This window comes from Metarhizium robertsii (assembly GCF_000187425.2).
Source record: "Metarhizium robertsii ARSEF 23 chromosome Unknown MAA_Scf_10, whole genome shotgun sequence".
Classification (NCBI taxonomy): domain Eukaryota; kingdom Fungi; phylum Ascomycota; class Sordariomycetes; order Hypocreales; family Clavicipitaceae; genus Metarhizium; species Metarhizium robertsii.
In genome coordinates, this window is record NW_011942150.1 from 1,300,507 (window position 1) to 1,326,081 (window position 25,575).

The window sequence follows — 25,575 nt, forward strand, 5'->3', positions numbered from 1 at the left end:
CCTGTGCGGGGTGCCAGGATCCAGACCACCTTTGACCCGCCGCCGACGAGGTAGGACGTTGAGGGCTTCAAGGCGTTGACTTTTTTTTTTTGGTATTTTAGTAAAAGGACCTTGTGTAATTTCAGGCACGGTACGGAGTAATTGGACGATAAATACCCAGGCGGCACGGGCTGTCGCCTTGTTCCTAAATCACATCAGTCACGAATATAAAACATTGAATGCAAATATGAGGCCGCCACGCTGTGACGTAAACAAATCTTCATCATTGTCGTGGTTCTGCCCCTGCCCCCCTGACCATGGAACTAGTACTACATTCATGCCCGCTTATACAAGAGAAAAAACAAAAACAAATAACAAGTAAATGGAACCAAGGCCCAAATCAAATGACATGCATAGGTTGACACACCCCCTGATCGTGCGGGTAACAAAGCCATCCAACTCTATGGGTATCTGACCTTGACGGCCAACGAGACAAATATAGACAGGTGTCGTTGATGCCCTTGGATGAAAGAAAAAAAAAAGAATATGATATTGAATTTTTCCCATTTCCCGCGAAATTGATAATTTGAAACAATGATCCCTCCCCAACGCCAAATTATATGCTGTCGTCGAACCAAGACTCTGCGCGGGATTCACTTCGTAGACGCTCGTTCTGAGACCTGAACCACTCCCGTCCTTGTTCCAACTCTTGCCGTATGGCCTTGAGTTCGCCGGTGAGCTTCTCCGCCTCGCTCATGATTCGCTTATGCTTGCTACGCTCTGGGACGTCCTTCTCGGCCGCATTCGCATCCTCCTCAGACGACCTCTTCCTCTTATTCGTGGCTGACTCGTCATCCATTGCACCAAGTCGCGACATTTCAAGGCTCTCGGCACCTCCGCTCATAGACGCCCGTCGAACAGAATCGTCTCTGATGGTTGATCCGAATGCCGGGCTGGCGTAGTGGCCAGGCCGTTCCATCATGTCGCGCGCCATGGACTCGGGCACGGCAGTGCCATCGGGCAGCTGCACAATGCCCATGGCTTTGAGCCTCCACCGAGCCGACGCATTGCTCGTCGACCTAGAATGATCGGGGGGCTCGCTCTCCCTCGAGGATATGGAGGGCAGGGAGCGGCGGAACCGGCCGGGTTTGGCTAGGTAAAGGTCGCGCAGCGCCTTGGTCTTTCCGCCTAGCTTCCTGCTCGAGTTGGGCGATGATTCTCGCGATTGGCAACTTGTGGACATAGAGTTCGTCCTAGACCTGAACTCTTGCCTCACAATCGAGTCGACGGCATCATGCTCATTGTCCATGCCGGATAATACCCCGCTGGAGAGAAGCGCCTCGCGGGCTTTCCGTCTGCTCACGTCCTTTTGCTTCAACATGTCCATGAATTCTTCGGCATGATTGACCTTGGCGAGTTTTGTTCGTTGCTTGGCAGCTCTCTTAGACGCCTCTTGCCGAGCCCATCTTTCAGCAGCATGTTGCGACGCGTAGAACGCTCGAAGTTGGTCTCGACCACTTCGCCTCAGAGAACTTAGACGCTTCTCTCTCGCATTATGCCTCCATCGGTAAAAGTATTTGAGAGAGAGATTATATGTCCGGAATTGCTTAACCTTTTTGTTTATGGCTTCCTCCTCTTCCCTTCTCCGGTTTTCTTCCACTTCCTGTTGGAATTTATCAAATGTCTCTCTAGCAAGTTCATCAATCATGTACACTTGAAATTGATCAAGCAAGCCATTGTCGCCCATCACAAACCACCTCGTAAAGTCGCCCAGCAGGTCTCGGGGTTTCTCAGAAGGTCTGGGTAGTGCCGCCACAGCTGGAGCTCTCGACTCTGCACTGCTCGGGAAAAGTGCAGGTTTCTCGCCAGGCTGTCCAGACGTGGACGGTTCTTGAAGCACACTACTGGGTATGGCTGGGCCGGACACGCTTGATGATGATTGCACGGCAGGAAAAGGAGGTTTGTCAGCTGTGAGAGTCGAAATTGCCGGCGACGAAACCCCGCCAAGGCCAATAGCTGAGGATGTTTGCGATCCCAAAATGTTGGGTTGTTTCGCGGCATCTGGAGTACCATCTGAAGCCTTGGTAACGGACTTGCCGAAATCCTGATTCTCAAAAGACGGACCAGATTGGAAGCCCCCAACCCCAAAAGTGGCTGGCTTTGCTGGTAGTGAAGCTGAAGAATCGGAATTTTGTTTGGCGACGTCTGACGCATTAGGCAATGCTTTGGGCTGTGGGAGCGGGGGAGGCGGCATAGAGAACGCTGGTGTCGGCTTGATAGCATCCTGTGTTGGTTTCGGCACACCCAGTAGCCCAGAAGAGAAAGGATTGACACCCTGAGTGCCTGGACTACTGTTTGACAAAAGCGAGTTGGGTGTCGTGGATGGGAAACTTGGTTTGCTTCCTACCATTGCAGGCTGATCAATGGCCGGTGACGCTGGTGCGAATGGGTTCGTAGTAGGAGCATTTCCAAACACAGGTTGGGCTTTATTCTCATCGCCATTGGTCTTTGATGCAAACAGTGCAGGCGTTGGCCCGCTGGATGCAAAGGGGTTGGGTTGGGTACCGGCTTGAGGCGTCGACACCGGAGCAAAGGGGTTTTTGGTAGTATCAGACTGCGAATTATTAAAAGTGCCAAACGGGGTCGAGGCTGAGAAGTTTCTGTTAGCAATGTTCTTGTAGGCGTGCATCTCCTCCGTGGTGAATGAATAATCAGACCTTGTTGAGCATTGGGAGTCGCTCCCGTCCCAGACAAGCCGGTTGTTCCAAATGGCGAGGCTGTGGATGTAGTTGCAGGTGCAGCACCCGTTGTGAGCCCGAACCCGCCGATATTTGGTTTCGCTTCTGACTGAGGTTCGTTGTCCTGTACAAAAAGACTACCTTCAGTCTCCAAGCCATTGACTTTGACCGTGGCATTGGGATCTTCGAAAACGGTGCGATGTATCACTTCAGGAAGTGGTATTGGCCCTCGTTTTCGTTCCACCAATCCCTGCGAGAACTGATGCTGCAATCGGCGGTGAGGAAGCGGCTGCTTGCCATCGAGAATTAAAATCTTTCGTTCAGTGTCGAACGGGCTGTCGGGATCTTGAACGAATTCCAAGTTATGGAGTTCGGCAAAGTCGATGGCCTGCTCCACAGTGTCGAATTGCAGAAACTTGTTAAGTGCTGCCGCCGTTACATCCCTGGCTGGGTCCTTTGGTCTCGCAAGTGCGCGCTTGATGGTTTGCAATATTGATCTTCGGAGCTGAGGAAAGTGGCATTCCGCAAAGCATGCCATGGTATACGAGACCTTTGGGTCTCGAACAATCCGAAAATATGCCAGTGAGGCTGCCGAGGCGGCCAGTGAAGGTCCATTCTTTAGCGGTCCATGGAAATCGTGTGTATCTTGAAGTGCTTCGACCAGTGACACTGCGGTTCTGACCTCGTCCGAGTCGCGCCACAGAGCCGACTTCCACTGTCGTTGGAGGGTTTCTAGGATGCTCGGGTCGCGCGCGTGGAAAACTAGATAATATGCTCGAAATTCTGGTTCGTTCTCGCATTCGATCCCCTGTTCGTTGCAGTCATCGTAAACGTCTCGAAGTGACAAGAGGGCTTTGCCAAGCTGCTCCAGCTCTTGTTGTTGGACGAAATCCTCGGGTGCCTTGCCTGCCTGTGATAGTAAATGCAAGGATGTAACATGAAATCTTGCGATATTCTCCAACACGTATACTTGAGTTTTGATCTCCTCTGGAGTAAGTGACGAGAAAAATGAAAAATCCCGGCGAATGGCGCGAGTGCGATCCCAGAGAAAGCCGTGCACTGCTGCCAAGTTTTCGTCATTCCGCAACAGCTCGTCTAGAAGATAATCTAAGGTCCGGCGCAGGGCCGGAACAGAGCGGACGTCCATGGGAAGGGGAGCTTCTTGACCAGCAGCTGACCGAGCCAACTTCTTCACCATTTTGGTCGTGTTGGCATATGAAGTCCGGGGATCCTTCTCGGCTTGGACCACGTCCAGCTCTGTAATCCTCGTAATCTTCTCAAACTCTGGACACATATCCTCACATATTCCCTTGAATTCGATGGCATCGCTCAGGGCTTTGCGTTTCTCTGGGTCATCGATTAACCCGGCCTTGGTCAGAGACGCTCTGACCTTTTTGCGATACGTTTCATACTGCTCGCGGAATTTCGCCATTGCTTGTTTATTTTTCGGGTTTCCTGGCTGCGACGGCCAGGAAGGTGGGCCAATGCCATCTTTGCGTAGCCGGTCATAGACCTTCCGGGCCAGAGGATCCGTCGAGTTGTACGGAATTACAGGGACAGGTTCGTCGCTCATTTCGTCAGATAAAGCGCTCGAAGGCGACGTGGCTCGCGAGTCTTGCCCATCTGGTTGTGATGGCTGAAGCAATCCATTCTGATTGTCTGCTTTATGTTGCCGGGATCTGCCTTTGCCCTTGGGCTTTTTCCCGCCGGTATCAAATGGACTGCGTCTTGCTTGTTGCTTGCCACCACCATCACTCAGGCTGCTGTCTGTCGTTTGAAACGGATTAGGTCTCGCTCTGCGCTCGTTTTTCGTTGAGTCGCCTGCAACATCGGTGCTGAATGGATTTTTCCCGCCCGTGGACGGGGTTGGGGCGAAAGGGTTGACCACTGGCGCCGAACTACGCGTCCCTTGGGCGAGAGACGAAAACATTGGTTCGACGATGCGACGAACGTCGCATGCACCTATGTTGTCGGCTTGCACATTGAGGGTGGCTCTCGGGCGCCCGGACGCGGATGTTGAAGGCAGTTCGGGCGCGCAGGCAGATGTTAAGTCTTGATGTCGCGGAGAAGCTATTCCGAGGCTTCAGGTTGAGCTTCAAGAACCCACTACAGCTTGGCTCACGTGACACTTTGCGATTAGCTGCGCACGCTACAGGCCAGAGGGAATGGGGCTGAAGAAGATCAAAAATTCCAACCTTTAGCTTTGAAGAGAGCTGCGCATAACTTTGCTATTAATTTATTATGCTTGATATTAAATGTAATAAAAAACCAATACTCAGGTTTCTAGAGCCCTTGGATCAAGGCCTAGTAGTGCCTCCTGATTCAGATGCAGCAACTTGGTCAACTAGCCCTTCGCGGCTGGGTCTCTCAGGTTCTTCTTTTCTATTTTCTTCAACATATTAGCACTGCACCCCTCAAAACCACTCGTCTCTTGCTCTCTTGACGGATCAAAGTAGACAGGGCGACCTCAGGGACAAATAGCCGGGAGGCGCGGCGCAAGCCCTGCTGTACGCCATGGGTGAAGCCAGCCTCGAGGCGCACATCGTGGACGGCCTAAACGCGATGCCGCCGCCAGCATCGGCATGCGACCGTTTTAGCAAGACGGCCAGATGTATTTCGACTGATGGAAGGTATCCGTGACAAACTCTATACCTGCAGCGTATAGTCAACCAATCTAGCGACGCAGCATTTCCCATGAGCCTACTATTGATGGTCGAGGCCAACGAAACCATCGCGTGGAGGCTCTCGAAGGATCTCCAGGACAAGGTCGACGACTTTCTAGAGAATCGACAACCCCGGAGCCTCGGGGGACAGAGTACTTCAGGACGGCACATGAAAGACACGGAGTAACTCAAAGAGCTAAATCAACGCCTGAAGACGAGCGGTGTAAAACGCGGCTACGCAAAGATGAATTTTCAGTTGTCATCCACTGCGGTCCGAGTTATGAGGCCGTAGAAGGGTCTGATAAGTCCAAACAGGCTCAGAGGGATCTTCGGGAGATTGTGGGCGAGGGGCTCTTCAAAACGGGTTAAGACGCCTCACAAAGGCCCCCGACACTCGATGGCGAACACGTCACGATGCAAGGCAATCTAAATCTAACAATAAAAACAACGAGATGCGGCTGGGCTGTCAACCGGGGACACCATACAATCCTAGATCACGAAGACATGTACGAAGCTTTCCTACCTTTCCCATCTCAAAGGGGTGCTTGACTCGCAGAGACACCAATGGCAGCCCTTATGAAGTGGTTGGCAAGAACCTACACGCGTTTCTCGTCATGTTTCGTAATCATTACTCCGAGGAGCCAGAAATGCCCAGAACAAAGGTGGCTGGTGGCGTCCAGGGACGCCCAACACAAGATGGCCCGAGCCGTCCAGCGCGCCAGAAGCACCGACATGTAGTCATCTCGAGCACATCCAACGTGGGCCTGAGGACAGATCGCAGCGCAAGCAGGGATGTGCAGAACGAGCTGCTCTCCGTTTTGGCCTGCAACAGTAACGGCTGCCTACTCGACCAGAGCCAGATAGAGGGCTACGACTTGAGCTTCCTCGGCGACAACGTGTGCGTTGACCCCGTGCCCTTCCTACAGTCCTGGAACCGCATCCGGTGCAGCTCGGTCACGACGGCGATCGATCCGGGAACGGCACCCTATGTATGATCTATCATTGATCCTGTAAGAAATATTGATACGAACAAAGACCTCAGCCCCTTCATGGCCATTGTTCAAGTACCTCGACCGGCAGTACCCGCCTGTGGTTGTACCGCTGGCAGGTTGGGGCCGTGAGTCGCTCCTCTTCGATTGGGACAGTTGTGGCCGTGATAGCTAATTTTGGGGTGGCACCCTCACAAAGAAGAACTTGGACCTCTAATCAATGCTTTTGTGACGAGTCTCTGTTTTTGCTGGCTGTATGCATGTGCGAGCGGACATGGAAGCTGGCGAGCACACCCATCGTCTGCCCATCGGGCAGGGCAGCCTTGGGCCACCGCTTGGCCTCGCTACCAACTATTTATCAAGCCCGTGTTTGGTGTTTTTGCTTTCCAATAGCTTTCTGGGGTCGTCTCCATCTCCCACCGGATACAGCATCCGTCTCTAACATCCATCCTTCAAGTATTCGCGCAATAGGATTTCTGGTCAATAATCTAATCCTCGACATTGAACGGCAAAATGCCCAAAGGCAAGATCAAGCTCCCGCCTTCACCCGAGAGCGACTTGGTTCACTACCCCCAGGCTCCAAAAGGTAAAAACCCCATTCGGCCGCAATCTCCGGCCTCTACTTCGTCGATGGAGGCTGCGCGGCTATGGGATGCGGCGTACAAGCAGCTCAAAGAAGAGCATCCGAAGATGATGAGGTGGTACGAGGTAATTTTGGAAATTCTGTCTACCGGCATTCGGGGACGAGACTTTCATTCGACCCTGCTTAGTCCAATATTTCCGATGCCCGCCGAAAACATGATCAACCAGGCGGATACACTGGCCAGACGCTTGCAGATGCAGCAACTAATAGACACCTGGTTCAACAAAATCGATGAAGAGTCGAGCGACGAGGTCGATTCTAGTGAATTTGATCATCCCACCCCTTCACTAAAAACTGGCCTTCAGAAGACCCCTTCACTAGAAACTGGCTTTCAGAAGATCGCGCAAAGTATGCCACATGCCGCTCTCGCCTGGGCTGGTGCTTGTTACTCTTTAATGGTACGGAATAATGTCTTCCAGACTGAGCACGCATAGATCTGACAACCGATCCCATATACAGGTTCTGCTCATCACTCAACGTCTGGTGACGGAGGCCAAGAGTGATTACTTGGATTTTATCAATCTCATATCCAAGCTAGAGTGGTTTTGCAACTTGCACAGAGTTCTGGCACCACCCGCCAGTGACAATGAAGAAAACATCGACGAGATCCACGATGAGCCCAGTAAAAAACTCGTCGACCTATACAGGGCCATTCTATTGTACGAAATAAGAATTGTGTGTTTTCATTTTGGCCATCTTTATTTTGATTTCGTCGGCGTCACCCACGAGATCGAACAAGTCCCACTCGACAGAAGCGAGGCAAAACGCCAAGTAGATGAGGCAGAGAAGGCCTTTTCGCTCTTAAATTGTTCTCAAGTCAAGGTGCAACTTGAGAAGCTTCTTGAAGAGACATCTGTCCACGATAAGGAGCAGTCGCAACCGGACAAGGAGAGCCAGTTAATGCGGGACTTGCACATAGCCTTGAGGAAGTGGACACGGCGTCTCGAGCCCGAAGGAAGCTATTCTCTGCCCGACCTTTACCAGTGGATTCTATCGACGCAGGAGTACAAGGAATTCCTTGATTGGGACAAGGCTGATCCGAAATTGCTGTGGGTGAGCGGAGGCCCTGGTCGAGGCAAGACGCTGCTCTTCGCCGCGATCGCAAGTCAGCTTTCAGCAAGGGGGAAAGAGGAGCCGGTTACGGCCAAGTTGGCCTTCTTCTTCTGCGGCAGCAGCACATTTGGATCAGACAATGTAGCAGCTGTGCTGAAGGGTCTGATCTGGTGCTTGCTTGAGCAGCAACCGTTACTTGACAGGCACTGGGACGAACCGCGCACTTCAACTCGAGGAAAATACCTTGACGACCAAAGTGACTTTCTCGCCTTATCGGGGGCATTTTACAGCATGATACAAGATCCCGACTTTGAAAAAACATACTTCTTGGTCGACGCTATCGACCAGTGCTCCGCCGATGATGGACCTGGCCTGGATGACTTCTTGCACTTGATATCTGTATCAAGGTCCTTGTCGTCCAAGGTTCGATGGCTAGTGTCTAGCAGCTACACAGATACGACTGAAATGGCATTAGAAGAAGGAGGAGGCTGTTGCCATTTGAGCCTCGATGCGAGTCCGAGCCCTCGAGCTCTTATTGAAGCTGTGGACAGACACATAACTCACAAGGTCTCTGAATTGGCCCAAGAAAAGAGCTACGGGGAGGCTCTTGAAAACGAGATAGTGCGGAAAATCCGACAACGGCCTCAGCGTAATTTCTTGTGGGTAAACATTGTTTGCACAGCTCTGCGGGAAGAAGAGAAGTGGTATGCCGTCGAAGTCTTGCAGGAGATGCCCGACGACCTACAAAAATTGTACGACAAAATAGGATCTAGGATTCAGCAACTTCCTCGCGAGGAGCCTAGCTTCTGCAGAGAGGTTCTTTCGACAATGGCTGCCGCCTATCAGCCGCTGCATATATCCGAACTATCAGCCCTGGCGGAACTACGGGAGGGTGTGGACGTGTTGGCCATAGTGAAGAAGTGCTCTCCGTTCTTGGAAGTTCGCGATAACTTTGTGTGCTTTCAGCACCTGTCCACCAAGGACTACGCGCGACAGCATATTCTCCTGCCGTCGGCCACCTCGCAAGCCCACTTGCATATATCGGAACGGGCCATCAACTCCTTATCCACCTTTCTAGACGAGGAAATACTTACCGGGTCGGCTGTCGCTACCAAGCAGGTTGACCTAGAGGCTCACCTGACTCCGGTTAGGTATACGTCAATTTACTGGATGAGACATATATGTGAGATAACGAATATTGATAAGCATCCGGAAGTGACAGAGGCGGTGACTTTGTTTCTGGAAAACTACTTCGTTCACTGGCTCAAGATCCTGGGCTCGATGGGGCGACTTTCGACGTCTGCGACTATGCTGTTACGTCTGGAGGCGTTCTTGGTAGTAAGTTTACGTCCATCTTTGCATACTTGTTCGGTCAGGACATTTCGTTTCCTTTATGGAGTCATAACGACTGATTGAACAAACAGGCTAAGCTGAGTAGCACAAACAAGCTGCTCGCGGTCGTTCGTGACGCGCATCGACTCCTCCGTTTTCACAGATCAGTCAACAGACCGGATGCATCCCTGGTCCAGGATACCCTTCTGTTCTGGCCCAGCTCAAGCGTCGTGAAGCAAAGATCAATGCCCCAGTGGGTAGTCACCCGGCCATTGATGGAAAATCATCCAAGCCACGAGTTTCAATCTCTCCGTGGCCATGGCGACTGTGTTCAATGTATCGCTTTCTCCGCTGATGGGACCCAATTGGCCTCCGGCTCGGATGACAGGACTGTGCGCATCTGGGACGTCCAGGCAGGGACGGCGCAGCATACTCTCCGCGGCCACACCCACGGGATATTCTGCTTGGACTTCTCTCGCACTGGTCTCGTGGCATCGGGAGCGGCCGACTCAACCGTGAGGCTCTGGAATGCCGCAACTGGACGTCCCGTCGGAACCCTCTCAGGCCATTGGGGGTGGGTGGATGCCGTTAGCTTCGCGCCGAATGGCAAAAAGCTCGTGGCGGCCTCTGGTCAAAGCTTGTATGTCTGGGATCTTAGTGTGGATAATAAGCCTGAGCTTTGGAAGAGGTTCGAAGCACACGGGGGCTCTATCAGCAGCGTCGTGCTCTCGCCCGACGGGAGATTCTTGGTGTCGGGCGGGGAAGATAAAAAAGTTAACATTTGGGACGGGCAAACTTACGCGCTCCTCCGAACCCTCAACGGCCACGAGGAAGCCATCAATTGCGTTGCCTTCTCCCCCATCGGCCATCACATCGCCTCTGGCTCAGACGACGCAACTATCCGAGTTTGGGATGCCTTGACGGGCAACGAGATACAAAAGCTGTCACGGTCGAGCGACCATGTTTTATCTCTTGCATTCTCGAGCGACCAAGTTCTATCTCTTGCATTCTCGCGCGACGGTTCTCAACTGGCAGTAGCCAGTAGAAATTGCGTCATTGACGTATGGAATTACAAGATGGAGCAGCTCACTCAGGTGCTTCGTGGACACACGGATTTCGTAACTTCGGTCGCATTCTCGCCACAGGGTCCGTATCTGGCTTCGTGCTCTCAGGATTTCACGACACGGCTTTGGTACGACGAGCCCAAGGAACAGGCAAACGTCCATGAAGTAGAGAAAGAAGCAGACAGTTTCCTGTCTTATGCCCATCGCATCTGTGCGCTAACTGTCTCCCTCGACGGCCGCTGCGTGGCGTCTGCCATGACGGACGACACTATCCACCTATGGGACGGCGAGACAGGCAAGCGACTGCGCAACGCCGAGCGTATGGGACACGACGACCAGGTGAACTCGATCGCCTTCTCACACGATGGACAGAGTTTAGCGTCTGCTTCCAACGATCGAACCGTCCGGGTCTATCACGTACCCAGTGGAAAGTTACGGCGCTCGTTTTCCGGCCACGAGGCCCCGGTTCGGCGTGCAGTGTTTGGGCCAGACGGGCAATTCATAGCATCGGCGTCAAATGACTCCACCGTACGCGTCTGGGACTTGGAAAGCAGAAATGGTGATCCCCCGCAGATCCTGCGACAGCCCAAAGGCTACGCCTCGGCCGTCGCTTTCTCCCCCGATGGACAGTACCTTGCCTCCGGCGGAGTCACGGTGCAGGTCTGGGAGCGCGAGTCGGGCTCCTCGACGTGGAGAGAAAAGACCATAACGGACTCAAATCCGCATTACTTTTCGCCTTTTTTTTACTTGGTACTTTTTTACCCGGACTCACACAGGATTCTCTTGTCGGACGGCCACGAGTTGCGAACATGGGACGTGCAGACGCAACAATTCGAGGGACCTCCAATCAAGATCGCAAAGTGGTTCTCGCGGACACTGTGGTTCGATGGCATCTCCACCGACTATGTGATGACCGCGTGCGGCGCCGTTCCTCTCATATGTCCAGGGTCCTCACCTGTCGAGCCCGAGACACAGCAGCCACAGCCATTGCCACCTGGGCGACATCCGTACGGCATCAGCTACAGCGACGAGGACGAGAACTGGTATATTACATGGAGGAACGAGAAGGTTATCTTCATCCCAGCCAAGTACAGACCTGTTTACTCACATGTTGACGGCCACAAGGTTGTGCTGGGGTGCGCTTCAGGTGATGTGCTACTGTTTAGGTTCTCCACGGAGATGACGCCGCATGGAGCCGGTCTCGACGTTGACCTCAAATGCAACGTGAAATTTGGACCCGGCCAAGGACGAGGCGGTGGCTTAGCTGAGTCTAGATATTTGGGGTCTGCAGAAATGCTGCAGTCTCTGAATTCATTGATGGGTTCTAGTCGACTCAACACCCCTGCTAGCAGTTCAAGAAGGGCTTCTCAATTGAGGAATCCGCAGTTCCGTAGAGGTCTGTCAGGCCGCGGCATGTCTTTCACCAGGCTAGCTAGAAGATCACATGAAGCAGCTAGACACATGAGTCACTAGGGGTAGTGGCACGGTCCGTTTGGCCGGTTCCGCTGGTTGCCATGGTCAAGTGTTTCATTAAGGAGAAGCAGTACGCACAAGTAAAAAGGAGCAGTGGCGAATAACAATACATTGACATAATTTGCCAGTAAATGACTGAATTTAATCTGGCGCCGAATACTGAATTATCAGTGCCATCCGTTGGAACAATTGCGGACGCAACAAAGTCTTGCTCAAGATGCAGCATCATTACACCTCGACAACGGCTTTGTGCCATTCCTTGTCTTTAAAGTATGCCACAGAAAACTTGTCCTCGTTATCCTGGTCATTGAAATACACCTCGAGGCGATGTTGGCCAGGCTTGCCATGGAGCTCCTGCTGTCCAAGAGAAGAAATTCCAGTGCCCCGTGTCACCTTGTACCCTTTCGCGTTGATGAGACCAGTCCTCCATTCACCGTCATGCACGTGCCACCAGGCAGCTTTGATATAATCATTTTGCACATAGTAGACGTGAACCTGTCGAGTACAGCGTCGTCAGTGAGTGGATTCAAATCATGTTACCTGTTCGCAGACCAGGGGGAGACTTGCCTGCTCTTGGTCAAAGAGAGTCGAGGTCAGGGTACGAGTGTCGCCAACGGCGGCAGTGGACACTCCGTCATTTTTCATAGATACGGAGTACTCTGCGTAGGAGCCGGTGCCTGAACCCTTCAGGTAGCAAATCTTGTTGTTGGAATCAAAGTAGAAGATGTACGTTTCACCGCTTTCAGTGCGGGTGGCGGATAGAGCGGAACAAGCATGTTTATCATCACCGGGCTTGGGAGAGTGTTAGTGAGTTTAGCTAAGACTCGGCTGGAAGCACATACCGCAGGTTTGAGAGACATGATTGTAGGTTTTAGTTTTACGACGGGATTCTCAGAGGTGTACTTAAAGCGAATATGGTGTTGCTAGATGTGCCTGTATATACGACAGAGGACGTGAACTCTTTGCTTCTCTTGTTCTGTTTAAGTACTCTACCAAGACGACTCAGAGGGATTTTTTTGGGACCACACCCTGAAGTTGCAACGGTAGCATTCATCCTGGCAGGCATGGGTTGATTGGCAATAGTGAGGCTGACATATAGAAGGGCTGTCAATTCACCGTTTCAAAGAGGCAGCATCGGCATCCCATCCCGAGCCGTCATATAGCCATCAGGTAGATGCCCGATGCACTATCCTTGACGGGAACGTATGTTTGCCAGTTCAGCCCGTTCCAGATCTTCCCATTGCCACCCATCATACCTGTGGGTTTCGAAGCGTGTGAGGGGGTTGTAAGACCAGAGTGACGAGATTATGATAAGTTGTGTTGAGACTTGTTTTTTATCCAATCTAGAGCAATCGCCAGGACAATCCTTGTAAGACATTGTCGTCTGGGTTCAACAATGCCCTCTGCTCGTATTGACGGGATATTTAACCCCGCAACATCATCCTTCGGGTATAACCGCGGGCAAAGTCATGTACAATGTTACCAGTGACCACCTTGGCTCGCACTGCATAAGGCATTTCTCTTGGCAATGTAAGATTGGATAAGAGCAACATCAGAGAAAGATGCAGCGTAAACTCCCCCATTTCTCTTTTTGTCGCTGGGCGGTCCTTGTTTCATCTCCAAAACGTGCAAAGGACTGCTCGCGGGAAGTTTTACCGTATCAAATGCTGTCACGTCGCACGACAGAATTCGTATTACAAATAGATGGCCGCGGCTGACCACCACATGCAAAATCATGCATGCGGTCATGATGGTGGCGGCGATGAATACTTGACACATCATGAAAGCCAAAGGGTCTAGTCACTAGTGCCATGACGACCAAAATAAAGTTGAGCCGGGGAAGACGTTCCGCGTCTGCCTTGTGCAATAATGACTTTGGAGTAAGCAGTCTTGACGCCTTGCCATCGTGGTTGCAGCAACGGCGGAGAGATGTGGCAATTTCAGCGCTTTATTGGTTTGACGTCGGCCTGGAAATGCCGAGTTGTTGGCTACTTCGCCTTTGCCGGGGATCATCACCTTGGGCGGCCGACATATGCTGGATGATGCCCTTGTGCGATTGGACGCCATGATTCTGCTGCAGTTGACCAGCTTTCAGACGGTTGCCGTCGTCGTCGTCATCCTCACCGGCATCTCTCACACCTCTCCCCGCGACCACATTCAATTATAGGCAACAAGCTGGATTAGGCAGTGCGGGGTGAATTTATGTCTGGGGGTAACTAAACACGCAGTTATGCAGCAGGCGCTGAACCTAATCGGGTCAGGTATTTACATGTACAATTTTCGCTGTAAAAGCACATGTAGAATTTCTTATAGCTACTTATATAAGGCTAGGCTAAAGAGTAGCTGTAATTCAAAGTTAAGGCTTGCCGTGTTGATTATATAAAGTATATAGCTGTTTAGTATTGATGCCGATAATTCCCCCCGAGATTGCCGAGAAACTCTCACTTTCAGATAAGTTGCCTATTCGTGTTGCATAAAGCCAAAGCAGAACCGGATTTGTTCATGTCAAATTCGGCAGATAAATGCCGGAGCACGGAGTACTCCGATCTAGTCATATAATCCGCTTCACTCTGCCGTTCTGATTACTTGCCGGGCGCAACTGACGCATGAAAGCAAAGCCCCCTGCAAGGCCGTTTACATACATGACTGCCGAAGACATGGATGGATGACGATTTCCGGTTTCAAGTTTGGTGACACATATTGGATTCATATACAGTGAGTGAAATAAGGCTGTCAAAGCTGACGCGTCGGCACAACGCAGCCAATATTCGCACTGCCGAATTCATCAACTGCGGAGCCTGCGGTTATAACACCGAAACCAAGTTTCTTCAAATCGATATCGACACCATCAGTTCAACCCCACCTTGAAAGCAAAGGACTAGTCAAGTTACGTGGCAGATCTTTCTACGCCGACAATTTGTCAACGACCAGGACTCTCATTGCAACCCTCGGCCAAGAAAGTGAGGCTGCGTGCGTTGGACCTTTGTGAACCGCAATGAGGCTCGGGCTCAGTAGGTCATCACAAAGTCGGAGTGCGGCATTTATCTTCTTCAGAACAGTGCTGGAGTAATGTAGATATATCCAACAGAGTCGGGCAACCTCCATCTCTTTCCCAAGTAATTCTCCAAATATACTCCCCGCGTATCCAACACCTCTAGACACCATGTCTTATACCATCCTCCATGACACCGGCTTAGCTGCCATTGCCGATCGCGACAAAGTCACCATCTACGTCCAACTTTCCAATGGCTCGTTGGGCGAGGCAACTTCCTCTTCCAACGGAAACTGGAACGTATCCCCGATCCAGATCCCAAACGCACCGGTTTCAAAGCTCTACACGCCGCTAGCAGTTCTCATTGGCAAGAACCGACAGAGAGTGCGTTAATAAAACCCCTACCCAGCCCCCTATTCAAACCCCCTCTTTTGCATCGTACTCATCTTGCCGTCGCATCCTAGCACCTCTTCTACATCGAAGGCAACAACTACCTCAGCGAGGCCGTCTACAAAGACAAAGACAGCGGGTGGTCTATCGGCACCCTAAGGACCCTGGGAATCATCCCAGCCCAATACTCCAAGATTGCTGCCGCGAAGCCCTTCGAGGCCAATGACCAGATCTGCGTCTTCTACCAGGTTCCGAACATAAACGGCGCTATCCGCCAGGTCACATGGAACGGAACCTGGTGGACACAGGACACTCGCGACCTGGGCGACGATGTCCTCACGGGCACTGGCCTCGCCGCCGTCGGCGCCGAACTAGGGACCAACATCTCCAATACCAAAACCGAGAACCCGCCCGTGGTTTTCTTCCAGCAGAATAACTTGGATCTGGCGTGGCTGCAGGATACCTGTACGTAACTGAATACCTTGTTGAAGAGATGGTCGTTTCGAACGCTGATATAGAGAATGAATAGCGACTCGTAAAATCAACGACGTGGACCCGACAGCCTCGCCGCATACCCCTCTGGCTGCTACCGGCCCGCGAAATGAGAATCTGGACATTGGCTCGGATCTCTTCTACACCTCTGACCAAAATGTAATTCAGTCCCTTGCTGTTGACGAGCTTGGTAAGAAATATGGCATTGATGAGGTCACTGCCACCACTCCAAAGGGGAATCTTGCTGCCGTTGTGGCCAAGAGACGCGTCGGAACTAGGAATGTTGACCAGGTTATTGTCATCTATCAGGGGCCTGGGACTGAGCCGCAGAGTCAGTCTGTTCCTGATGGTTCCACTAAACGCGGTACTGGGGCTTGTCTTTATCAGACTAGTTATATTGTGACGAAGACGGACAAGGGGGGAAAGCTGGCGAGGTCCGAGTTTGAGCATGCGCTGTTGAGGTTTGAGTAGTGAGGATGAAAGGTTTGACCACTCAACAGTCTGCGTTGACATGGTCGCAGTTCCATGTAGCATGAACCTGGACAAATTTATGACACATTCAGCACTTGAATATAGAGCTGGCCTGATTGGTGAGTGTGAGATATTGAATTGGTAGTTGAAAGTGGCAGAAGTAGAGAATCAGAGGTTCAACTGTCAGATCGTCGCCATTGAAGTGTTTGGGCTTGCCTTTGTTATTGCTTTTATAGGTTTAGGTAGATAATAAAAGGCAACTGCTTGTTGAACGAAACCCCTGCCAATCTTTTTTTTACCGCGTAACCAAATTGATACTTTGTACACAATAGTTGTAATAACGCTAATAAGTTGTAATTGTATCAAGTTATTTCAAATACTTACTACCCAGTAGAGTAAACAACGAGTAAACAAGACCCTGATGCCAACGAAATGTTAACCTAGGGGTAGGCAAAGCGGATTGGGGAGGGCAAACATGAAAGTCTTATTAGTGCTGTAATGTATCCCCTGCCGGGGGCTGCCTGCTTTTAATGTTAATACGATATGTGCTTATTTCACCAGGCTCACGATGTTACACCTGAATGCTGTTGAACTACCAAAAGTGGAGGCCTCGTACAAACGGAGACTTATCATGACGTATGTATGTATCTTTGCCGTAAAATGAAATGACGCAAGTCACTTTTTTATTGGCTAGCTACTTATCAAACAGTATTTCATGTTCGACTAATTAGATGCCTGGGACGGCCTCATAAAGCGGGAATCTTGGGCCAGCTCCGGTTACCTGCCAACGTGCCGTTTTCACTCTACGTCAGCCACGGATTAAATACCAGACAGACGCTTTGCCTACCTAGGTATCTAGGGAACTAACTAACTACTGGGTACCTGGAAAATAGAGCCGTGAAGCTGCTAGCTCCTCGTCACGTGACGAAACTCAGCATCACCAACCACCTTCTTTTTCGCCCGTGTATCACCAAGGTGGAGTCTAGGCACAAGTCGCGGAGCATCAAAGTCAGCGGACTAAACCATTTTCATCATCCTTGACTGGACGGCAGTCACTCGTTTCCGTTTGCGCTGCGTCAAGCATGGACATGCGACTAATCTTGGAAGGACCAGCAGCTCGCAGCTGAAGAGGGATCATCGCATGGCCGGCAACCCCCGGCAAGGGCCAAATGCCAGATCAGCTGCTGACAGCCAAGATGGCCAGAGAAGAAACAAGATGCAAAATTCAAGGTTCGATTATTGACAGCGCTATTGGCATTGTTGCCATGTAGCTCCGTCGCAGCCTCATGCCGGACCCAGTAAGCTTCTTTCGGAGGCGAGTCTGCGCTATTCCCGAGTAAAGGCGAGCCAAGAACAATGTTATCGGCAAAATCGGCAAAAAAACGTGCTGGATGGGTTCCAGAACGCCACTCCGGGTTATTGGAGTCCAGGGCTGATCCACGTACGGAGTACAGCTGCCGCAATCAGATTACGGCGCGGCATCCTTGCGTCACCATCTTATCAGATCCTCTTTTGACGCCGGTGCCTCGACGGGCCAATCGCGTGACCACGAAGGGCCGACTAACGAGTCACTAATGGCTGTGGAGATGGAGAGAAATTCTCTGCAGTCCTCCGGATGAGGTTGCATGCGCGGTGGGCTGGCAGCAGAGCCCGGCCTCTGCGAGTATTTACTCGCCCGGGGCCCTCGCAACCACGCCGTCCCTGGGCGCGGCAGCGAGAACCATTGAAGCAAAAGCTGTTTGCGAGACAGGTTTCCGCTGCCAAGATGCACACGACCAAGAACGCCGACCCCCGGACGCCCGGCCAGGCAGGGCTGTTTCCACCGGCGGACGCTGCCGAGGAGTTGAAGTCGAAGCCCGGCCACGACCAGGAGGCGTTTCCCAGCGACGCCGACAATGCCAGCCTCGAGGAGAAGAACGAGAGGGAAGTCCAGCAGCATCCGCAGGAGGTCACGGCCAGCGCCGAGCTTGGTGTCCAAAAGGCCGAGGCCGCCGCCCTCGTCTGGACCAAGAAGACGGTCTACTGCACCTATGCGTGGTAAGCAGCCCCCTTGGACGTTTTGGTCCATCATCGCCCGACTCACGCGGTCCCTTCGTGCGCAGGATCTGGCTCTGCTTCTTCATGCTGGCTTTCCAGCAGGCCATTCTCTTCAACGTCACGGCGACGGCGTATGCCGACTTTGCGTCGGCGCCGGCCATCGCCACGGCCTCGATCCTGTCCAACATCATCGGTGGAGTCTTGAAGCTGCCCATTGCCAAGACGCTCAACATCTGGGGCCGTGCCGAGGGCTACCTGGTCTTTTTCGGCGTCTACCTCCTTGGCATGGTCATCCTGGCATCCAGCGGCGGGCCCGACAGTTACGCCGCCGGCTATGTCTTCTACTGGATCGGCTACGACGCCATCTACCTCATCCTGGACATCTTCGTCGCCGACACGTCGGGCCTGCAGAACCGCGCCTTTGCCTTTTCCTTTGTGTCGACGCCCTTCATCTGCACCGCCTTCACGGGCCCGCTGGCCGCCCAGGCGTTCCTGAGGCACAGCACCTGGCGCTGGGCCATTGGGTGCTTCGCCATCATCCAGCCCTTCGTCTTCGTGCCCCTGGCCGTCGTCTTCAAGTTCTACCAGAAGAAGGCCGAGCGCCTGGGCATCTACAAGCACCAGCCGAGCGGCCGGACCGCGCTCCAGTCCGTCGTCCACTATCTCCACGAGTTCGACGTCGTCGGCGCCGTCATCCTCATGGCCGCCTTTGTGCTCTTCCTGCTGCCCTTTAGCCTCGTCAGCTACGGCCGCGCCACCTACGACAGCGCCACCTTCATCGCCATGGTCGTCGCCGGCGTCGTGCTGTTCCCCGTCTTTGCCGCCTGGGAGAAGTGGTTTGCCCACACGCACTTTATCCGGTGGGAGCTCTTCAGGCAGAGGACCGTCCTGGGCGCCTGCTGCATGTCCGCCCTGTCCTACTTCAGCTTCTACTCGTGGGACCTCAACTTTTACAGCTTCGTCCTCGTCGTGTACAACCTCGGCTACAGCGACACCGGCTACATGACGCAGATTTACAATGTCGGCTCCTGCTTCTGGGGCGTCGTCTTTGGCCTCTGGGTCAAGTACACCAAGCACTTCAAGTGGACCGTCCTCGGCTTCGGCCTGCCGCTCATGATTCTCGGCGCCGGTCTGATGATTCATTTCCGCGGCCAGGACGCGGACATTGGCTACATCATCATGTGCCAGATCTTCATCGCGTTTGGCGGCGGCACCATTGTCATTGGCAACAGCATGGCCGTCATGGCCGCCAGCGACCGCGACGGCGTCCCCATGATGCTCGCTGTGCTCAATCTGTTCGCCAGCATTGGTGGCGCCATTGGCGACGCCGTCTCCGTCGCCATTTACTCGAGCACTTTCCCGGAAGCCCTTCGCTCCAGGATTCCCCAAGACATGGCCGACCAGGTGGACAAGATCTACCTCGGCGGTTATCTCGCCCAGGTTACGTACCCCGTGGGCTCGCCTACTCGAGATGCCATCAACTACGCCTGGGGGCAAAGCCAGCGGTATGGCTCCATTTCTGCCACCGCCATTCTGACCCTGGGCATTCCTGCTGTTGCGATTTGGAAGAACTACCGGGTGGATAAGAAGCAGAACAAGGGTACTGTTATTTAAGCAGCTCATGCGTCGCGTATTTCACTGGGCGGTGCGTTAGTAGTTATGATTTGACGACTGAGTGAGTAGGCGGCGCAGTTCAATTGGGTCAGAGCACAGGAATTGAAAGAGCTTGAGTTAAGCAAGACTTGTAGAAACGCTAGAAAGTCACAACAAAGCCTGCCGAATGCACTAGTACCCAGTGATGTAACCAGCCAGCAATACTCTCCAGGCCTAAACAAAGCCACCAGACTGTTCTGCACTCTTCTTCCGATTAGCTCTTTGTCGAGCCGTCGCCTCCAGTTGCAGGTTTCCTAGCACTAATAGCAACATATCTCCAGTACTTTTGCGCATAATATCCACGCGCGCCACCAATCGCATTCACAAAGTACTTTTCAAGACGAAACAAGACGATGAAGTAGTAAGGAATTGCCGATAAAAGCCAAAACAGTCGCAGCATGGGACGGACGTTTTCCGAGTAGTCGTGCTCCTCGACATCTATAAAACCAGCTTCCTCAAGTATCTGCTTATAGTACCCGCGCCTGGCACGCTGCCACGTAGGCATGGCGCCATACTCACTAACCTCCCTCATAAGCTTGGCCAGCGTCTTCCCAATGACCTCGTCGGACTCATAGTCATGGTCGTATTCATGCATGGCGACATGCCCACCAGGTCGGAGGATACGATAGAAGCCCTTGAGAACCTCTAGCGGATCCGTCGCATGGACCAGCGTTTCCATCGTGTAGACCCCGTCATGACTCTCCGAGGGTAATGTCTCGAGGTGGTGGTAATCCATCTTCTGGACGGATACGAGAGAACAAAGGGCGCCGGATCGGGCGACGTTACGCTTCGCCTTGGCAAGGTGGTGGTCCAGGACGTCGATGGCAGTCACGCGCAAGCCGCGACTTGCCATGTAGAGAGCGACATGTCCGACTCCGCAGCCGGCGTCCAAGACTTGCGAGCCCGGCGCCAGGTCGAGGAGTTTGTGCATCTTCTCTTCCATCCGTCGCAAGGGGCCGTTGAGCGGAAATACCCAGTGCGTGTCCTTTTCCCAGTATCCAAAGTGGCGGGTGTTGCCTAAGAGGAGCCAGTAGCCGATTCGTGACTCGAACGACTTGTAGAGACTCTGAAGGGCGGGATTGTCGTTTATCACTGGTTCTGACTCGGCTGCCGGTGTCTTTGAAGACATGTTGAAAAGTAGAAAATGCAGACTTTAAATAGTTGGACGCTGGAGAGGGCAAAAGGGTGGCCGAGAGCAGTGGCTTGCCTGAGCTAGGAAGCTTGATGATGATAGACGAGGAGGAGGAGAGGACTGAAATGGGACTTGGACGAGGTAGAAAGGCATGACGGCAGACTTTGGGGTTTTGAATGCCAACAGTTCTTTGTTTGGGGGGTGTTGGCCGGACCGTGCTCTGCATGTGAACGAGAGTGTAGACCCAGAACTGACCATTGCTCACCTACCTAGGTACGGGACCCGACCCGACCTGTGTAACATTGAATTGACCTGATGGTTGCTCTTATTGACTCTTTTCGGTGTTCCTAGTGGAGTTGGGAGTGGACTTTAATTTCCCTCGGCTTTCAATGTTACCTACATGCATAGGGTTAACCCATCGTAGTGTATAGGATATTGACAGTTAATTACGAAAAAGTAATGGTCAGGTTAGGTAGGCGAGCAATGGTCGGGTGGTATGCATGCTCGGCGCGGTTGCAGTGACTGAGGTTAAAAACAGAAATTATTGAATCTATAGTAAAATCTCATCAAGTCATTATCCACTTGCCAAACTCTGGCGGTCTATGTTCCAACATTTCGACCGCGAATGCGAGGCGGACCCAACTCCCTTCGTATCTCTTCCAACTGTTCCAGGCCAGTCTGTGCCTTGGACTTTTTAGACGTTCTCTTCCCAGGTTTCGTGTAACTCCCGAGGAAGTCGTCCAGAATTCCGTCAAAGTCTCTTCTCGTAGGTCCGACGACGCTAGATGTTGATGCCTGCGAAATAGAAGCCATGTCGTCCTCCGGGTCTTCCAGATACGATTCCTCAATCTTGTCGAACCTGGCGTCCAGGAAAGACATTTGCTCTGTGCGCACAAGCGATGACGATGTCATGGAGTAGCTGGACGCGTCGGTCAAGGCACCCTTTCTCTTCTTCTTTCGACCGCCATTTGTGGTGGTCGTCCAAGTGGACTGCAGTTCGGAGTGGGACGGCGCAACGCGAGGCTTGCCAGACTTTTGTTCCTTTTTGAATTGCTTGAAGTCCTCCATCCAGTCTTGTGACGGCCCGACGTCGGGGTGCTCTGGCACTGCGACGAGCTCTGGTATTTCTTCCTTGTACTCCTTTGTGGGCTTGGCGGTATCATCCGACTCCCAGCCATCTTCATCCTCGTCGAAAAAGTCGGCCTCATCAAATTCACCGTCGTTGATCTCCTGTCCATCTTTTGTGAGGTTTTTGAAAATATCGTCGTCCTCGTCGTCTACGTAGGCCTCGTCATCCAAGGCCTCGAGAACCTCCCTTAATCTAGGGTCCATGTCCGGCTGAAATCCGCCAATCGAATCAGGGACATCTTGTTGGGCCTGGTAGGTGACCCGGCTGAGGTTCTTTGAGGGCAGCATTTCATCCTCAAATAAGTCGCCCGACTTTTGCTCCAGATCCATTTTCTTCAGCGCATCTTCTAATGATTCCTTTTGTTTCCCCTTACTCTTGGTATTCGCCTCGATGAAAACAACTTCCCCACTGGACGCTGAGTTGAGATCGCGCAAATGCTGCATATAATCGTATTCGGTATCGTCGAAGTAGACTCCGTAGTTAGCAGCCTCGCCTTCGTTGGCTCGAATTGCGGCCGCATCAGAGCCAAATTCTGACGCCAAATCGTCGAGATGTTTCACTTTTGAGGAACCAGGCTTTGGCTGGGTCGGGTTCAACACCATGGCCGGGGCCGTCTCGTCGTGGATGAGAGGGTCATTTTGCGGTCGATGGACCAGCGTAAAATGCTGGGCCGTCTTCTTGTCGCTATATTCACGGATGAAAAGTTAGAATCGTTCTTCGTATATTACTGTAGTGTAAGGGAGTTTAACGCACATCCACTTTCCTCGAGGCATCTTAGCGATATGCCACTTTTTTTTTTTTTTGACGGGATCAAACTCTGACGGCTATAAAGGTGGTGGAATGGGGTTCCATAGATTTTGGGGCCGCAGTCACAAAAGTTTTGGACTGTTGTTTTGTACCGTGTGCGATCCGATAACACTGTATGTCAGAGACATTTTCACGGGTAGCTGCACAGTGCCAGATTGAAGGCCCGCCCTATCGCGGAAAATTTGCCCCTCCATTTGTGACGCATTAATCAGCCAGCATTGCGGGCAGTGAAGAAAGAAAGTCTGACACCCAAAGCTGATCTGCATCCTTCACACCAAATATCTTTGGTGAGCAGATCCTTCCCCTCAAGTTTGACTTGTTTCTCAAGCGGGAAGACGATACCACCAAAAGAAACACATCGCATTTTGATTCCACCTCGGCAGAGCCGCGACCGTCAACATGGTTCTGGCAAAATCGAAGAAGAGCGTGGGGCTTGGCAATACGTTGATGAATGATCGTTTCGGCAAAGGCAAGGGAAGCGACAGAAAGAAGCAGTCTGCCATCACTAGAACTAATCACGCCACTGGTGAACAGTATCTTGTCAACGAGAAGCAAGATGCCTCCTGGGTCAAGATGCGCTCCGTCACGGAGCAGGGCGCTCTGGATGAATTTTTGGCAACGGCGGAGCTGGCGGGAACTGATTTTACTGCCGAGAAGATGAACAATGTGAAAATTATTCATACTGACCAGAAGAACCCGTATCTGCTCTCTGCCAACGAAGAGCGCACTGTACTTGGCAAGCACAAGATGCACAGAGGTCGTCTGACCGTCCCCAGAAGACCACACTGGGATTCCACCACCACACCGCAGGAACTAGATTCCAGAGAAAGAGAGGCCTTTTTAAGCTGGAGGAGGGGGCTTGCGGAGCTGGAAGAGAACAACGACTTGCTCATGACGCCCTTTGAGCGAAATTTGGAAGTCTGGCGCCAATTGTGGCGAGTTATTGAGCGATCCGACCTCATTGTGCAGATTGTGGATGCTAGAAATCCGTTGCTCTTCCGCTCTGAAGATCTCGAGATCTATGTCAAGGATGTTGATCCGAAGAAGGAGAATCTGCTTTTAATCAACAAGGCAGATATGATGACTCTGGCTCAAAGAAGAGCGTGGGCTAAACACCTGAAGAAAGCCGGCATCGCCTACAAGTTCTTTTCAGCGCAGTTGGCGAAGGAGCTGAATGAAGCAAGGGACGAAGATGGTGGATCAGAGGACGAGGTGGAAAAGCCATCCTCCCACAGTGCCGGCAAACAGCCCGCAACAGGCGAGGACTCGTCGGAAGAGGAAAGCGAGGATGATGGCGGTGCTCCAACTGCAGTTGATGAAGATGAGGACACCCAGATTCTCACCGTTGAAGAGTTAGAGGACATATTTCTCCAACATTCTCCCAAAGATGCAGGTGGGTTGCCAAGTGCTTCATGGCCATTGAAGAAACAAACTAATCATGACTAGCATCGGATCACAAATTACAAGTAGGATTGGTTGGATACCCCAACGTCGGAAAATCATCCACCATCAACGCTTTAATAGGCGCCAAGAAGGTTTCAGTCTCATCAACACCCGGAAAGACCAAGCACTTCCAGACGATCCACTTGAGCGAGAATGTTATTCTCTGCGATTGCCCCGGTCTCGTGTTCCCCAACTTTGCCTTTACCAAAGCTGATCTTGTCTGCAATGGCGTGTTGCCCATCGACCAAATGAGAGAGTACACCGGCCCCGTAGGGTTGGTCACTCAGCGAATCCCACAGAGATTCCTCGAGGCCATCTATGGCATTCAGATCAAGACGCGCCCCCTCGAGGAGGGCGGCAGTGGTATCCCGACTGCAGAAGAACTGCTGCGCGCGTATGCAAGGGCCAGAGGCTTCCAAACTCAAGGCCTGGGTCAGCCCGACGAGGCCAGAGCATCTCGCTACGTCCTGAAGGACTACGTCAACGGCAAGCTGCTCTTTGTGCACCCACCGCCAGGAATCGAGGACGCCAAGGCCTTCAATCGAGAGCTATACAGCGAATTCAACCTCCCTGAGAAGCGGCGCGCCGCGCTCGCTGCTGCGACCGAGGCCATGTCGCTGAAGGACGACGACAGCGTCACAGTTGACTCTGACATGATATCCATCCCCGCGGGCCCAAAGACGGAGAAGCTTGACGCCCGCTTCTTCGGTCCTGACAAGTCCCAGGGCCACATCAGCATGCCTTTCAACCACAAATACACCGAGCAGGGTCAGGCTTCTGGCAGAATGCTTACTGGAAGAAAGGCCCGCACCGTCGTTGCGTTGGAGAACGGGATAGACCCGAAGGACGTGCAACTGTTGAGCAGCAAGAAGCACTTCAAGGGCGGGGCAAAGAATGGCAAAAGCAAGAAGCACAGATACATGAACACGGATGACTAAATAGCAACTTGAGTATTTAAATTAAGCAAAAGTATCGACAAAAAAAAAGTAAAGGTATTGTGGCTGCCCAATCGGCCTTTTCAACTCCGACGCTATGTAAATGATGTCTCCCACACAAAATATTTTACTTGTCCCATGTATTCCTAGCCTGATGGTA

At 52.3% G+C, this 25,575-nt stretch overlaps 10 protein-coding genes across 10 annotated transcripts in view; 6 read left to right on the top strand and 4 right to left on the bottom strand.

Moving 5' to 3' along the window:
* MAA_09427 (LPXTG-domain-containing protein) overlaps positions 1-54 on the top strand; it is a gene marked incomplete at both ends in the record, with an annotated part of 1,417 nt that extends 1,363 nt beyond the window's left edge. Inside the window, one exon of the mRNA XM_007827425.2 lies at positions 25-54. Within this exon, the coding sequence (XP_007825616.2) occupies positions 25-54 (30 nt within the window). The remainder of the gene's footprint in view (positions 1-24) is intronic.
* A 541-nt stretch (positions 55-595) lies between these two features.
* MAA_09428 (MCM3-associated protein) lies at positions 596-4,647 on the bottom strand (the record flags this gene model as incomplete). The annotated part of the gene is made up of 2 exons (XM_007827426.2): positions 596-2,628; positions 2,697-4,647. 2 exons carry the CDS (start codon positions 4,645-4,647, stop codon positions 596-598), a joined length of 3,984 nt encoding a protein of 1,327 aa, XP_007825617.2.
* A 1,347-nt stretch (positions 4,648-5,994) lies between these two features.
* On the top strand, positions 5,995-6,375 carry MAA_11593 (uncharacterized protein; the record flags this gene model as incomplete). Its single annotated transcript, XM_011412508.1, has 1 exon — positions 5,995-6,375. One exon carries the CDS (start codon positions 5,995-5,997, stop codon positions 6,373-6,375), a length of 381 nt encoding a protein of 126 aa, XP_011410810.1.
* A 507-nt stretch (positions 6,376-6,882) lies between these two features.
* On the top strand, positions 6,883-11,934 carry MAA_09429 (het-r; the record flags this gene model as incomplete). Its single annotated transcript, XM_007827427.1, has 3 exons — positions 6,883-7,410; positions 7,472-9,403; positions 9,490-11,934. The coding sequence occupies 3 exons, from the start codon at positions 6,883-6,885 to the stop codon at positions 11,932-11,934; spliced, it is 4,905 nt and encodes a 1,634-aa protein (XP_007825618.1).
* Positions 11,935-12,162: 228 nt separating this feature from the next.
* MAA_09430 (uncharacterized protein) lies at positions 12,163-12,794 on the bottom strand (the record flags this gene model as incomplete). The annotated part of the gene is made up of 3 exons (XM_007827428.1): positions 12,163-12,429; positions 12,475-12,726; positions 12,777-12,794. 3 exons carry the CDS (start codon positions 12,792-12,794, stop codon positions 12,163-12,165), a joined length of 537 nt encoding a protein of 178 aa, XP_007825619.1.
* A 2,303-nt stretch (positions 12,795-15,097) lies between these two features.
* On the top strand, positions 15,098-16,279 carry MAA_09431 (fucose-specific lectin FleA; the record flags this gene model as incomplete). Its single annotated transcript, XM_007827429.1, has 3 exons — positions 15,098-15,310; positions 15,391-15,781; positions 15,846-16,279. The coding sequence occupies 3 exons, from the start codon at positions 15,098-15,100 to the stop codon at positions 16,277-16,279; spliced, it is 1,038 nt and encodes a 345-aa protein (XP_007825620.1).
* A 1,765-nt stretch (positions 16,280-18,044) lies between these two features.
* Positions 18,045-19,930, top strand: MAA_09432 (siderochrome-iron transporter; the record flags this gene model as incomplete). Its single annotated transcript, XM_007827430.1, has 2 exons — positions 18,045-18,316; positions 18,382-19,930. 2 exons carry the CDS (start codon positions 18,045-18,047, stop codon positions 19,928-19,930), a joined length of 1,821 nt encoding a protein of 606 aa, XP_007825621.1.
* A 253-nt stretch (positions 19,931-20,183) lies between these two features.
* MAA_09433 (Methyltransferase type 11) lies at positions 20,184-21,098 on the bottom strand (the record flags this gene model as incomplete). Its single annotated transcript, XM_007827431.1, has 1 exon — positions 20,184-21,098. The coding sequence occupies one exon, from the start codon at positions 21,096-21,098 to the stop codon at positions 20,184-20,186; it is 915 nt and encodes a 304-aa protein (XP_007825622.1).
* Positions 21,099-21,701: 603 nt separating this feature from the next.
* MAA_09434 (low-temperature viability protein ltv1) lies at positions 21,702-23,003 on the bottom strand (the record flags this gene model as incomplete). Its single annotated transcript, XM_007827432.2, has 2 exons — positions 21,702-22,914; positions 22,984-23,003. The coding sequence occupies 2 exons, from the start codon at positions 23,001-23,003 to the stop codon at positions 21,702-21,704; spliced, it is 1,233 nt and encodes a 410-aa protein (XP_007825623.2).
* Positions 23,004-23,436: 433 nt separating this feature from the next.
* Positions 23,437-25,418, top strand: MAA_09435 (GTP-binding protein, HSR-1 related protein; the record flags this gene model as incomplete). Its single annotated transcript, XM_007827433.1, has 2 exons — positions 23,437-24,430; positions 24,484-25,418. 2 exons carry the CDS (start codon positions 23,437-23,439, stop codon positions 25,416-25,418), a joined length of 1,929 nt encoding a protein of 642 aa, XP_007825624.1.
* Between the last annotated feature and the right edge of the window lie 157 nt (positions 25,419-25,575).